This window comes from Mercenaria mercenaria, chromosome 8, assembly GCF_021730395.1.
Source record: "Mercenaria mercenaria strain notata chromosome 8, MADL_Memer_1, whole genome shotgun sequence".
Taxonomy (NCBI): Eukaryota; Metazoa; Mollusca; class Bivalvia; order Venerida; family Veneridae; genus Mercenaria; species Mercenaria mercenaria.
Window position 1 is genome coordinate 8,065,793 of NC_069368.1, and position 12,269 is coordinate 8,078,061.

Genomic DNA, 12,269 nt, shown 5'->3' on the forward strand with positions numbered 1-12,269 from the left:
TATGACCTCTATCCGAAACAAGGTTTAAACTGACTATAAACGCTAGATTGTATCAAATTACAGTGTCAATCTGTCTTAGATCATCAGCGACTACTGTCAAAAATTATGCAAATATTTCCACAAATGACCTGAGATAGGAGACATACTGATATGATATGCTTTTCATTTCAATCAGAACTAGAACTGTCACAGAAGTGACTCATACCCCCACCATACGGTCTTGTCACAGAAGAATGGCAACCATAAGGAATCTTAAAAATACTTTGGAGTACTTCATCATATAAGTAATACTAGTATAATACTAGTACAGTAATACTAGTAAATATATTAAATCTCTAATATTAGAGATACATTAAAAGTGAATACAAAAAAGTGTCTTACCGACCCATGTTACCACGGAAAAATGTTTTTACTTTTTACATAGGACTTATAATAAAAAAGTTAGAAAAATACCTAAAATATTGAAAATCTAAAAATAGGATTTCTAAAAATAGACTAATTCCTGGAATTTAAGGGGAAGAAACTCAGTACAAAGGTTAAAAAAAGGTTACTTCCCTTTGGCTCTAAGCCAATCAGAATGAGATATAGTGAAAATACATCAAAATTAACCTTAAATTCTAGGTAAAAGGGGACACAATTCAAGAAAAATAGTGTCAGAGTTATGCACCTTGTGTCACATGATGTGGGTGATGAGGTGGAACATCTATTTTAAGTCTGAATCAAATCCATTCAGTAGTAATTGAGATATAGTGAAAATACATCAAATTAACCTTAAATTCTAAGTAAAAAGGGGCATAATTCATGAAAAATTGGTGTCAGAGTTATGCACCTTGTGTCACATGATGTGGGTGATGAGGTGGAACATCTGTTTTAAGTTTGAATCAAATCCATTTTGTAATAACTGAGATATAGTGAAAATACATCAAAATCAACCTTAAATTTAAAGTAAAAGGGGACATAATTCATAAAAAATTTATGTCAGAGTTAAGCACCTTATGTCACATCATCTGGGTGATGAGGTGGAACAACTATTTTAAGTTTGAATCAAATCCATTTAGTAATAACTGAGATATAGTGAAAATACAACAAAATTAACCTTAAATTCTAAGTAAAAGGGGACATAATTCATGAAAACTTGGTGTCAGAGTTATGCACCTTGTGTCACATGATGTGGGTGATGAGGTGGAACATCTATTTTAAGTTTGAATCAAATCCATTCAGTAGTAACTGAGATAAAGTGAAAATACATCAAAATCAACCTTAAATTCTAAGTAAAAAGGGGCATAATTCATAAAAAAATGGTATCAGAGTTATGCACCTTATGTCACATGATGTGGGTGATGAGGTGGAACATCTATTTTAAGTTTGAATCAAATCCATTTAGTAATAACTGAGATATAGTGAAAATACAACAAAATTAACCTTAAATTCTAAGTAAAAGGGGACATAATTCATGAAAACTTAGTGTCAAGAGTTATGCACCTTGTGTCACATGATGTGGGTGATAAGGTGGAACATGTATTTTAAGTTTGAATCAAATCCATTTGGTAATAACTGAGATAATAGATTTCGGGACGCGACGGGACGGGACGGGACGGGACAAAACGCGACAAAACTGACTCCTATATACCCCCCTCAAACATGTTTGGTGGGGGTATAAATATCTGGTAATTTCATCAACTAATCTCAATATTCTGAGGTGAATAGTTCAGATATAACAGTTACTCTTCATTCTTATGTACTGGTATCTGTTTTATCTAAGAAATGACAAAAACCTCAAATTCAACTAGCGTGTTGTTTTATGACATTGAGATAAACTTTGCATTTCAAAAGCAATTTAGTTAAGAATTAGTTAATTCATATACCAAACCTTAATTTCAAAGTGTACAGGAAATCCAACAACAAATACCAGTCTACAGGAAGTATATGGGTACTTACACAAGTGTTTTGTGAAGGTCATGGATCTGTTGCTCTTGTTGTATGTTCTGGCCGGGTAACATTTTAAACTCTGCCACATAGCCGGGTGGATGGTCCTGGGGGTCATAGTCACCTACTTCAGCTGTAAGAAATAGAAATAATACGAAATAAGGCACTTCCTGTCCTCAGCAAAATCCAGTCATGTTCACCTCATTTCTTTTGCATAGCAAAGGGTCCTTTTCCAGTATTTATTGAATTATAAAAGAGGGATAGAGATTGGCTCAGATTGCTATAAACAGGAAGTAGAAAACTTTTGAAAATGAACATACAGTTAAAACAAGTTTATTTGTGGTTTTCCTGTTTCATTTAAATTACTTCACAGAAAACATTTTCTCCTGATTTTTATCATCTGGGTTTTCCACTCTTGTCCAATCAGGCAGTGCTAATCAAAACTGAAAGATAATTCTGCAAAAAGTTCTCTATTAACAGAAATTACTACAGGTGTTTTTGTAAGTTTGTGCATTCTGCAATATAATAACATGATAAAAACTAAACATCAACAAAAAGTTACAGATCGTTAAATCAATTTTTTTCATAGCACTTCAAATGTCTTCCCTTCAAATGCCATTCGTATAAATTTTTAAACTCTACTTTAACAACATAAGGATACAACAAGAAATGTGAAAATTCCTTAAAACCAGGTTTTCAAACTTAGCACCACGCCATAACATTCTGTTTAAGAAAGGGTAATGTTCTGTTACACACAAGGACTTCAAAAACACCTAATCTATGAATTTGGAAAAATTGATCTAGAAAGATTTTGTAATGTATTATATTTATGAAATATGCATAATAAATCAAGGTACTTAGGTCATATGTCTGTGCTAAAACTGCATGAAGTTCATAATTAGGTAAGTTTAATTCAGATATATATCAATTTGGTTATCTCTGGATAGGATTATATCAATGTCTGTTGAAGTTGTTACATGCCTTAAAAGATAAAACATTGACCAGTTTGTCCAATGATAAAAGGATAAATTCATTTTTTATGTTGCAACACATCAACGGAGCTCAAGCTGTTTGCAGGTTTTCTATTTTCAGCTCTAACAGTCCCTAAAAAGAGACCAAGTTCCCCTGTTTGAACAAAGTTAAGAGGGGACCTTGTAAGCATGTTACAGACCTAATCTGGTGTAATTCTGACAAGTAGTTGATTAAGTAAAAATGCTGACAACCGACAATGAATGCCTGACCATCCTCCTATACTAATAGTTCACTCTGAGGACTTGGTTCAGATGAGCTAATAACAAGAGCTGTCCGTAAGACAGCCCACTCACCTTTCCTCAGTGCTTGACTCTATATTAGAGCTTTGCCAGTAAAAAAAAATTCCAAGTTAGAAAGGGACATAATTCTGTCAAAATTCAAATCAGAGTTATGGGAATTGTGTCTCCTGGTGTAGACTTTGATAGAAAATAACCATTTTGAGTTTCAAGTCAAAAACTTTAATAGTAACAGAGATATTTGACTTTATCAGTTTTTAAAAAAAATAAATCTAAGTTAAAAAGGGGCATAATTCTGTCCAATTTCAAAACAGAGTTATGGGAATTGTGTCTCCTGGTGTAGACTTTGATAGTAAATAACTATTTTGAGTTTCAAGTCAAAAGCTTTAATAGTAACAGAGATATTTGACTTTATCAAAAATTTTAACAAAAAATTCTAAGTTAAAAAGGGGCATAATTCTGTCAAAATTCAATCAAAGTTATGGGGATTGTTTCTTCTGGTGTAGATTTTGATGGTAAATAAGTATTTTAAGTTTCAAGTCAATAGCTTTGACAGTAACAGAGATATTTGACTTTATCAAAAACTTTAACCAAACATTCTAAGTTAAAAAGGGGCATAATTCTGTCAAAATCCAAACCAGAGTTGTAGGGATAGTTTCTCCTGGTGTAGACTTTGATAGTAAAATAAAATACCTATTTTAAGTTTCAAGTCAACAGCCTTGATAGTAACAGAGATATCTGACATTATCAAAAACTTTAACCAGTGCAGACGCCGACGCGAGTGCAATAGCTCTACATTTGCTTCGAAAAGTCGAGCTAAAAATGGTTCAAAACTGGAGCATTAAGGTCGTGACAGGATGTTGTTCCTTATCTTTTTCTCAAAATTGTCTAAGTCTTGTGCTTTGTAAATAAACAAATCATGCTAATTACTATAAATTGTAAATAATACCAATCATCCATAACTAACATAAAGAATTGACAAACAAGCAAGAGCCTCTCCTTTATTTTTATACAGTACATCTTTTTTGCCCTCCTTACACTGTATGACACATTCAGTAAATAAAATTGCATCCTGAGATGTGCACAGAAATCTCCCATGGTGCAAATCTCTTCATATTTAGAGGACCAAATAGTACCTGTGACAGAAATATACACTTACACTGTATTATATATGCGGCAAGTAAATTTGCATCCTGAGGTGAACACAGTAATCTCCCATGGTGCAAGTCTCTTCTTAACTGGAGGAACAGATAGTACCTGTGACAAAAATATATATGTAGTTTAAATATGTCTCAGATGTACAATTTTTTATATCATGTAGCTGACATGTATTGTATTTTATCTACTGAGGCAGCCATAAAATCCCCTTACCCCAAAATACAATAAGGGCTGTCAGTGGACAGCACGCTCGACTATTCTCAGTGCTTGATAGTATAATATAAGCTATGAGTAAAACTTTAACATTACAACAATCATATTCTAAGTCGAAAGGGGCCATAATTCAGTCAAAATGCTTGATAGAGTTGTCTCCTCCTTTTTACAGACTGGGGTCATGATGGTAAACAAGCATGCAAAATATAAAAGCAATATCTCAATGGACTTTGAAAATATTTGGGGTGGTACGCAAACTTTAACATTACAATAAGCATATTCTAAGTCGAAAAGGGGCCATAATTCAGTCAAAATGCTTGATAGAGTTGCCTCCTCCTTTTTACAGACTGGGGTCATGATGGTAAACAAGTATGCAATATATCAAAGCAATATCTCAATGGACTTCGAAAATATTTGGGGTGGTATGCAAACTTTAACATTTGTGTGACGCTCACGCTCACACCGACGCCAGGGCAAGTAGGATAGCTCCCCTTTTATTTGAATAGTCAAGCTAACAAGAGCTGTCTGATGACAGCGCGCTCGACTATTCGAAGAATTGATTGAAGAATGGGGTCAAAATATTTCCACGGATATTCAGACAAAAGAAATAAATAGATTAGACAAACAATGTTCCTGTATTACTTTGATTTCGATAAGTCTTGCACTAAATGGCAATATATGAGCCAATTTCAAAGTCCAAAAAGGGCCATAATTCAGTCAAAATAGTTATGTACTGTTGCCTACAGATGGAAATCATAATGATAAACAAGTGTTCAAAGTTTAAAAGCCATAATTATGTCAAATAGTTTTGACAAAACATGGACTTGTATGAAAACAGAACCAATTTCAAAGTCCAAAAAGGGCCATAATTCAGCCAAAATAGATGACAGAGTTATGTTCTCTTTCCTACAGATAGAGACTATTATACTAAACAAGTGATAAAAGTTTCAAAGCCATATGTCAAAAACTTTACAAAAAATATGAACTGGTATGAAAAACTTAACCAAGATTTCTAAGTCAAAAGGGGCCATAATTCAGCCAAAATCCTTGATGGAGTTATGTACTCTTGCCTATAACTGGACATGGTGATGGTAAACAAGTGTTGAAAGTTTCAAAGCTTTATCTCAAAAGACTTTGTCTAAATATGAACTGGTACGAAAAACTTAACCAAGATTTCTAAGTCAAAAGGGGCCATAATTCAGCCAAAATCCCTGATGGAGTTATGTACTCTTGCCTATAACTGGACATGGTGATGGTAAACAAGTGTTGAAAGTTTCAAAGCTTTATCTTAAAAGACTTTGTCAAAATATGAACTGGTACGAAAAACTTAACCATGATTTCTAAGTCAAAAGGGGCCATAATTCAGCCAAAATCCTTGATGGAGTTATGTGCTCTTGCCTATAACTGGCCATGATGATGGTAAACAAGTGTTGAAAGTTTCAAAGCTTTATCTCAAAAGACTTTGTCAAAATGTGGACTGGTACAAAAAACTTAACCAAGGTGTGACGCCGACGCCGTGGTGAGTAGGATAGCTCTACTTATTCTTCGAATAGTCGAGCTAAAAATTACTCTGCAACTAATATTAAATGATTTCATAGTTGTTTCACTGCAATGCAGATATTACTGGTTGCATACAGCTGACTAAATTCAAGCAAATTTAAAGAGATTACTTAAAAAATTTTCTAATAAGGCATGTTGCTCAGAAGCCTTGGAACTTTTTGTTGCAAAAATGCTTCAGAACAACATATCAAATAACACTTCAAGGTAATTTATAACAAAAAAAATTGAAACTGTTCATGAGTAACACAACAGCATGCAATATTGAATACTCAAGTGAGAGAAAAATGAGAAATTAATTGAATAATAAGGATTGCCTGATCAGATCAGATAAGCATATCCTCAAGGTGATAAAAAAAACTTTGAAGTTCTATGGAAAGTTTGATGATGATTTTTAATCATACTTCCTTGAAAAGCTTGTCTCTGTCGAAACAAAGGTGCAATGTTGTGACAAACACTGGGTTAAAGCACATGCCCTCATGGTTAAGTGACGTACTTAATCTGCCATATTCTAGCTTTCAATAGTGGGAGAAGACTTACAGTGCCTTTACCCCTTATCATGCTGGACATGACTGATTCTGCCTTTGCCACCAGCGTAGATCATGATCAGCCTGGACATCCGTGCAGTCTGATCAAGATCTGCACTGTCCGCCATTCAGTCAATGTCTTTTTGTTTAGCACCCCCTTTAACAGTTAATGGTACTGTCCACATTGAGAAATGGACAAGTTCATTATAGAAATTTAGCAGGGTAAGGGTTACAGGCATTATTTCAGGCACAGGCAAACACCTAGGTAGAACTGTTGAGCTTCCACAACCCAGCTGGATGGTTTCCTCACTTTGCCATGAGACCCCACTGTCCATTTTAAAACCAGGGACAATGTTTTCCAAATAAGATACCAATGTTACATAATGCTTGTCTTACACTAGTCAATTTTTCCCATACAATATGTAAACAAGTGAACCCCTGGGTAGGGCCAATTTGGTCCCCTGGGGCATGTTTGAACAAATTTGGTAGAAGTACCACTAGACAAAGTTACATAGCAAATATCAAAGGGATGAGCCTTGCAGTTTTGATGAAGAAGACTTTTAAAGTTTCAACTGGTTTCAGAAGATACGCTGTTTGAAGCAAAATGCTGACAGAGCGGAAAGTGCGTGATCACAATAGCTCACCGCAAGCACCCCTGCTCAAGAGAGCTATAAAGAAAGAACCTTTTAGTGTTCTTTTTCAAACTGAGTTATCTCTAATGTTAAATACTAGTTGATATATAAATAATATCAAGAGCTTGTAGAACATGAAATGCCCCCACCACACTGATGCATTCAGTAACTACAGAAGAAACAGAAATTGTTTGGTCTGTGCACTAGACATTTTACAAGTCATAAGTGACCTCCATATCAAATGTGATGTTAGTCCAAAGCATTCTCTAGTTATTTGGCAAAAAAGTTCTTCTGTTCTGGGTCAATGTGACCTTGACCTTTGACCTACTGACCTCAAAATCGATAGGGTTCAACTGATGGTCATGATCAACCTCCCTAACAAGGTTCATGATCCTAAGCCTAAGCATTCTAAAGTTATCGTCCGGAAACTGTTTAACTATTCCGGACCACATTTGACCAGGGTCAACTTTCAAGATCCTAGGCCCAAGTGTTCTCAAGTTATCGTCTGGAAATGCTTTAACTGTTCTAGGTCACTGTGACCTTGACCTTTGACCTACTGACCTCAAAATCAATAGGGGCCATCTGTTGATCATGATCAACCTTAATACAGTGTATTAAGTTTCATGACCCTACACCCAAGCATTCTAAAGTTATCGTCCAGAAACGGTTTAACTATTCCGGGACACTGTGACCTTGACCTTTGACCAAGGGTCATCTGCTCGTCACAGTCAACTTTCCTATCAACTTTCAAGATCCTAGGCCCAACCATTCTTGAGTTATCATCCGGAAACCGCTTCTGGATCACTGTGACCTGGACCTTTGACCTACTGATCTCAAAATAAATAGGGGTCATCTGCTGGTCATGACCAACCTCCCTATCAAATTTCATGATCCTAGGCCTAAGGGTTCTTGAGTTATCATCCGGAAACAGCTTAACAGTTCTGGATTACTGTGACCTTGACCTTTGACCTACTGATCTCAAAATCAATAGGGGTCATCTTCTGGTCATGATCAACCTCCCTATTATGATTCTAGGCCTATCATCCAGAAACGGATTGGTCTACAGACTGACCGACCGACATCAGGAAAACAATATACTCCTCCAACTTCGCAGGGGGGGGGGCATAATAAATCTACATAGCCCATTTAGCTGCGGATAAAGAAATCCCATCTGTTTGAGATGTGTCCAAAAACTTCCATGTTTTGGGACAAATATCAACCTTGGATAGGATTTTATTATCCACAATGCATGGGAGTGGTGGATTTAATTTTGGCGAACAGTGAGTATAGTACCTTGTAATCTCTTCATGTAACTTCATGGGGTCTTCTGGATAAAACTTCACTCGAAAACAGAGAACACAGGGACTCACTCCTGAAAAAAACAACTTCAAAGGTAATATGGAGCATAAAACAAAATACTGCAAAGTCATGCTACTTTGTTGGCATAAAATTTCATGGTCTTTGGTCATAATGAAAATTTTGTGGTGACAAGAATTTAGGGCTTTCCATTGTTTAGGAGAAATTACCTGAGAATTTCTGTGTACCTTCTGATTCAATTCTGTGGACAGTGCAAATAAGGTCCATTAAAAGTTGTCTCCCCTCTAAACATGATTTCACAGGATGCTACTGGTATCATCCCACCAAGAGAACTTGACAACTTATAAACTTCCAACAAAATTTTGACATGTCATGTTTTATGGAGATCCTTTTACAAAATCTGCAATCATTTTGATGAAGAAGATGATATGATGCTTAAACAGACATGCCAGTTTGGATAATTCAGTAAAACACAAAAGGATTAGCAAAATACTAGAGTTATCTACGATCCTAAACAACCCAATTACAGGAAGTATAAGGAAAACAGCCATGGACCATATCGACTTGAGTCCGAGCCCTAATGTCAATCCATCAATGCTCAAGCAAGCAGGGTTTCACTAAACCAACAATTTAACCTTTTTCATAACAATTAAACCTATTTCCCAACAATTTAACCTTTTTCCCAACAGTTCAACCTATTTCCTAACAGTTTATCTTATTTCCCAACCTATTTTCCAACAATTTAACCTTTTTCCACAGAAGACAGATTTCTGAACAACTGCTTCAACTCATTTATTCCTAAACAAGTTTTTCTTTCTACTTGAATGAATGAATCTGGCTATAATTCCTGATGTAATAATATGCTTAACCCTGTGTCTAGAAATGCAACATCTCAATCTGTAAGTTAAAATCACCCCTGGGTATAAAAATGGGCTCAATTTCATCAATTCATCAATTTAATGGAACAAATGCAATAGAAAGTTCTTTTTTCCTGGCAGTATTTTTTAATCAGGAAGCAGTTGTCTTTAATCCAAAATCAATCCTATATAAGGCAAGACTGTTTGGCAAGCGGAAAAACAGATAACAGTTAATGCATTTCATGTTTTCTTTCGTTACCAAGGAGTTCTGATGTTCTTCTTAATTGACCAAAGACTCCAAGTTAAAAGAAATCAGCTTTTCACATTTTAAAGATAATGGACACCATTATCAATAATACATTTAATCAGTAAATAAGGATTAAACTCAGATGCTACTAAACTACATATTTCTTATTAACAGTATTCCTTGTCCGTATTCCTTGTCCTTCCTGTCTCAAGTCCAATACAGTCAAGTTCTTAGGCAATTTCTATTATTAAGTGTGTTATATTCTGACACTCGGCTGTAAGACAGTCATATATCTTATTCTTTAAATCTAGTGAATTACAAATGTACAACAGTTTTTCTTTCAGTCCTAGAATTATAATATAAAGTTCCTTTCTTTTTCAACTTGTGTTATATTGCAAAATATTTCAATTTCCTGATCTGGACCTTTTACAGTTAAAATGGATGTCATTTGTTTCATTTTAACTGGGACTGAACTTCGTATACTGACACAACCATGTAAACAAGTCTGCCACAAATAACAAAGATATCATAGTACCTCGTCAGTGGACAGTGACATGGCTGCTGAAATTGATCAAATCCCTATATATCTTCCTGATTATTGACCTACGTGACAGAACGATCAGCCTACGAGACTGTACAAATGTTTATCCAGCTCTAACACTTCAACTTTCCGACAGTTTACATCGGAAAATTCAGACTCGAGATACGTATAAATCAATCAAACAAAATTTTTGTAGGCTTTCTTTTGCATCTTTAGTTTGAAATCTTGTTTTCAGTGCAAAAACATCCACAATATATTTTGCATTAAAAACACTTTAACCTTTAGACTATAACGTAGATGTGAATAAAAGGGCCTGTGAACATTTTTTTGACAAGTTCTGTTTCTTGGGTTTAATTCAGTATTTCCAAAGCATTTCAATTATATCATGGCACTAAGAAATTAAACCAAGTAGTGATTTTGTACAAGTACGGAGGTGGAGGGCAGATAACCTAGAGTTAATTTTCTTCAGTCAGTCACCACTGAGAACATACAACTCACACAGTGCCTGTATTCATCGAAAGATTTCTTACTGTTCGGTCATCTTTAAATTTGCATAGACAGTAATGAAACTTTGCATGATTGTGCATTCTGCCAATATAAAAGGCTCTGTAAAGTTTCATCAGTGTATACAGAATGGTACAAATAAAACTAGAGATGCTTTTGAGAAAAGCGCATGTCTCCCACAACTGCCCCTTAGATGATGAAAAATGTTAGTTTCTCTAGATGTTTTAGACGAGTGGATCCAATTAGATGGTCTGGATAAGTGGATCCAATCAGTAATTCAAGGGCCATAAATGAAAAGTGCCTGGGTGGATTTGGCTAGTTATCGAAGCTGGGTATGCTCTTATGGCCAAACACATTTTGTTAAAGTTTGGTGAAGATCGGATGAGAAATGTTCGACTTAGAGAGCGGACAAGAGTAAACAGACGGATTTTTTTGGTAATTCAAGGGCCGTAACTCTAAAATGCCTGGACCGATTTGGCTAGTTATCGAACTTGGCCGAGGTCTCATGGTCAAACACATTTTGTTCAAGTTTGGTGAAGATCGGATTCGAAATGTTCGACTTAGAGTGCAGACAAGAGTAAAAAGGCCGATTTTTCGATAATTCAAGGGCCGTAACTCCAAAATGCCTGGACCGATTTGGCTAGTTATCAAACTTGGCCGAGGTCTTATGGTCAAACACATTTTGTTCAAGTTTGGTGAAGATCGGATGAGAAATATTCGATTAAGAGTGCGGACATGAGTAAAAAGGCCAATTTTTCGATAATTCAAGGGCCGTAACTCCAAAATGCCTGGACAGATTTGGCTAGTTATCGAACTTGGCCGAGGTCTCATGGTCAAACACGTTTTGTTTAAGTTTGGTGAAGATTGGATGAGAAATATTCGAATTAGAGTGCGGACAAGAGTAAAAAGACCGATTTTTGGTAATTCAAGGGCCATAACTCCAAGACGCCTGGACCGATTTGGCTAGTTATCGAACTTGGCCGATGTCTTATGGTCAAACACATTTTGTTCAAGTTTGGTGAAAATTGGATGAGAAATGTTCGACTTAGAGTGCGGACAAGCTTTGTGACAGACAGACACACAGACACACAGACAGACTGGAGTAAATCAATATGTCTCCCACACCACTGTGTGGTGGGAGACATAATGATTGCAACTTGAATATTTTCCATTCTTATAAGCCTATGTTTCAGGCATTAATTAGGGATAAATACAGCCCAGGATGTGAACCAATGTTATATAATTCCGTATCTCTTAACGACAAATCAAAATGTAAAATTTCTCTTTCTTTTAACTGACATATCCAGAATGGGGTGTTCATTGAAAACATCAGTTACATAATTCTATGTCTATCGTCAACAATTTTCTTCTCTTTGACTGACATATCAATAATGAGGTGTTCATAAGAAACAAATTATATAATTCTATGTCTACCATGACAATTCAAAATGTTCTCTTCTTTTCAATTGACATATTCAGCAGAAGCTGTCAAACAAAACTACTGTCAGTTGTTATTCAAAAT

The 12,269-nt window shown here is 35.5% G+C and overlaps 1 protein-coding gene across 6 annotated transcripts in view; it reads right to left on the bottom strand.

Moving 5' to 3' along the window:
- LOC128558937 (FERM domain-containing protein 5-like) overlaps nt 1-12,269 on the bottom strand; it is a 121,475-nt gene that overhangs the window by 33,127 nt on the left and 76,079 nt on the right. For all 6 annotated transcript variants that reach the window (XM_053549325.1, XM_053549327.1, XM_053549324.1 and 3 more), the window contains exons 4-6: nt 8,575-8,653; nt 4,354-4,451; nt 1,939-2,059 (exon numbers count right to left, since the gene is read on the bottom strand). In XM_053549325.1, the coding sequence (XP_053405300.1) occupies nt 1,939-2,059; nt 4,354-4,451; nt 8,575-8,653 (298 nt within the window). The remainder of the gene's footprint in view (nt 1-1,938; nt 2,060-4,353; nt 4,452-8,574; nt 8,654-12,269) is intronic.